This window comes from Neophocaena asiaeorientalis, unplaced genomic scaffold (genome assembly GCF_003031525.2).
Source record: "Neophocaena asiaeorientalis asiaeorientalis breed wild unplaced genomic scaffold, Neophocaena_asiaeorientalis_V1.1 scaffold230, whole genome shotgun sequence".
Classification (NCBI taxonomy): domain Eukaryota; kingdom Metazoa; phylum Chordata; class Mammalia; order Artiodactyla; family Phocoenidae; genus Neophocaena; species Neophocaena asiaeorientalis.
Window position 1 is genome coordinate 396,396 of NW_020175186.1, and position 2,288 is coordinate 398,683.

The 2,288-nt window shown below is 47.2% G+C and overlaps 1 protein-coding gene across 5 annotated transcripts in view; it reads right to left on the reverse strand.

The window, feature by feature from the left end:
- OGG1 (8-oxoguanine DNA glycosylase) overlaps positions 1 to 2,288 on the reverse strand; it is a 17,714-nt gene that overhangs the window by 12,941 nt on the left and 2,485 nt on the right. For all 5 annotated transcript variants that reach the window (XM_024764635.1, XM_024764632.1, XM_024764636.1 and 2 more), the window contains exon 4: positions 1,000 to 1,181. In XM_024764635.1, the coding sequence (XP_024620403.1) occupies positions 1,000 to 1,181 (182 nt within the window). The remainder of the gene's footprint in view (positions 1 to 999; positions 1,182 to 2,288) is intronic.

Consider the following 2,288-nt stretch of genomic DNA (forward strand, 5'->3'; position numbering starts at 1 on the left):
CTGTGATGAGAGTGCTACTGGGTGAACATCTTATGTGTGTCAGGTTCTCTTTTTTTTAAATAAATTTATTTATTTATTTATTTTTGGCTGCATTGGGTCTTCGTCGCTTCACGCGGGCTTTTCTCTAGTTGCGGTGAGTGGGGGCCCCTCCTCGTTGTGGCACGCAGGCTTATTGTTGTGGCTTCTCTTGTTGTGGAGCACGGGCTGTAGGTGCACGGGCTTCAGTAATTGTGGCACGCGGGCTCAGCAGTTGTGACTCGCGGGCTCCAGAGCGCAGGCTCAGTAGCTGTGGCCCCCAGGGCTTAGTTGCTCCATAGCATGTCGGATCCTCCCGGACCAGGGCTCGAACCCGTGTCTCCTGTATTGGCAGGCGGATTCTTAACCACTGCGCCACCAGGGAAGCCCCTTGTCTTGTTTCGCAGACAAGAAAACCGAGGTTCTGAAAGGTGAAATGACTTGGCCAAAGTTACACAGCTAGGTAGACGCAGAACCAAGATTTAATGTTAGGCTGGAGTTCAGAGCCCATGAAAAAGAGTTCTTTAAGCAAAAGTTCATTTTTAAAGTACAGAGAAATATAAAAAAGAAAACAATAAATGCCAAATTCCCAATCATCTTTCTGATAGCTACCGCTGTTGATATTTAACAAGAAGTTCTATAAGTGCATATAATTTTACGAGAAGAACAAAATAAAAAGTGGAAACATCTTTTCATTTGTCTTCCCAAAGGTAACCACTATTAAGTTCCCTGTGATTCCTTCTGGAAATTTCTGCATATAGCAGTGTATATATGTACCTAAACAAATGGTTTTTCTAAAAATGCATTCAAAGAGCAATGTCTTTTATACCCTTTCTGCATTCTACATTTCTCTAATAAAACATCTGCTGGTATCCTTTCTCCTTCCCACTCTGCCTCCCGAAGAGAAGCCCGCATCCAAGCACCCAACTCTCAGGCCTGCCTTCTCTCCTCCTCTGCTACTCTCCTACCCCCCTGGGGCCTTACCTTGGTGCCTACCCCAGGCAGGGTGCAGAGGGCCTTATGGGCCTCCTCATAGGGCGCCTTGCGCAGCTGCTGCAGCCAGGGAAGTCCACCCCGTTCTTCCAGGATGGCTCGGGCACTGGCACTCACATAGCGGGCACGATACCCCAGGCCCAGCTTCCTGAGCTGAGCCTCCACCTGTGGCCCTGTGGGGTGGTGGGGAGGGGATCAGGGGTCAGGCATTATCACATCCTTCCTGTCATCAGGCTAGTGTGTGAGCCCTGCACCCCACAGGAATGCTTTCCCTAAGCACCCCTCTCCTACCTTGCCACCCTCTGGGAGAGCCCAGGACACTTGCATGTACAAAGGAAAGGGTTAAGGCCTGGGTTCTGCCCCTCCACAAATGTTCTCTGAGCACTGACTATGTGCTGTGCACTGCAGAAGGGACTGAGAAGGACTTGCTGCCCTGGAGGAACTCCCCAGTTAAGTTCCTTAACCTTTCCAAAGGGCGTTCACATTCATGATCTAAAATAAAAGTCATGGTAACAGCAACAGCTTCTATTTTCAAGTGCTGGGTACCATGCATGGGCAAAGTGCTTTAGGTACATTATTATGCTTACTTTTCTCAAGGACCCTGATGACAATATTATTGTTCTTCCCACTTTATGGATGGAGAAAATGAAGGCCTAGAAGAGGTTAAGTAACTTGCTCAAGAAAGGACATGGTAGAGATGGGACCTTGCACTGAGGTCTGGGACACCAAGCCTGTGCTCTTAACCCCATTGCACTACCTACCTCATGATTGCTTTACTCATCCCTCAAACCCTTCTGGATAGAGACTGTTACTCCCATTCCACAAACAAGTTAAGAGAAGCTTGGAGAGGTGAATGAATTTCTTGAGGTCTTATGAGTACTAAGCTGGGAGCTAAGACCCAAGATTGGGTTTCTAAGCACCTAAAACATTCTGTTTTCTCCAGAGGGGGCTGTCTCCTTGCTATGCAGTCACCAAGCACTTTCTCTAGCTTGGTTCTCACAACTGCCAACTGATATACTTGCCTCTGTAAAATACTTGCCTCACAGGGCTGCCGTGAAGAACATATGTGTTTCTGGTTGCAGAATTGTTGGATTCATTGCGGAGATAACAAGTTGAATTTTCTGTTTACATCCCATAAGCCAAACACTGTGCTAGGTGCAGTATGTGTATTCCTTTACTCAACCCTCATGACAACTCTGATAGGTAGGTGCTATTCTTTTTTTTTTTTTTTTTTTTTTTTTGGGGTACGGGGGCCTCTCCCTGTTTTGGCCCCTCCCGTT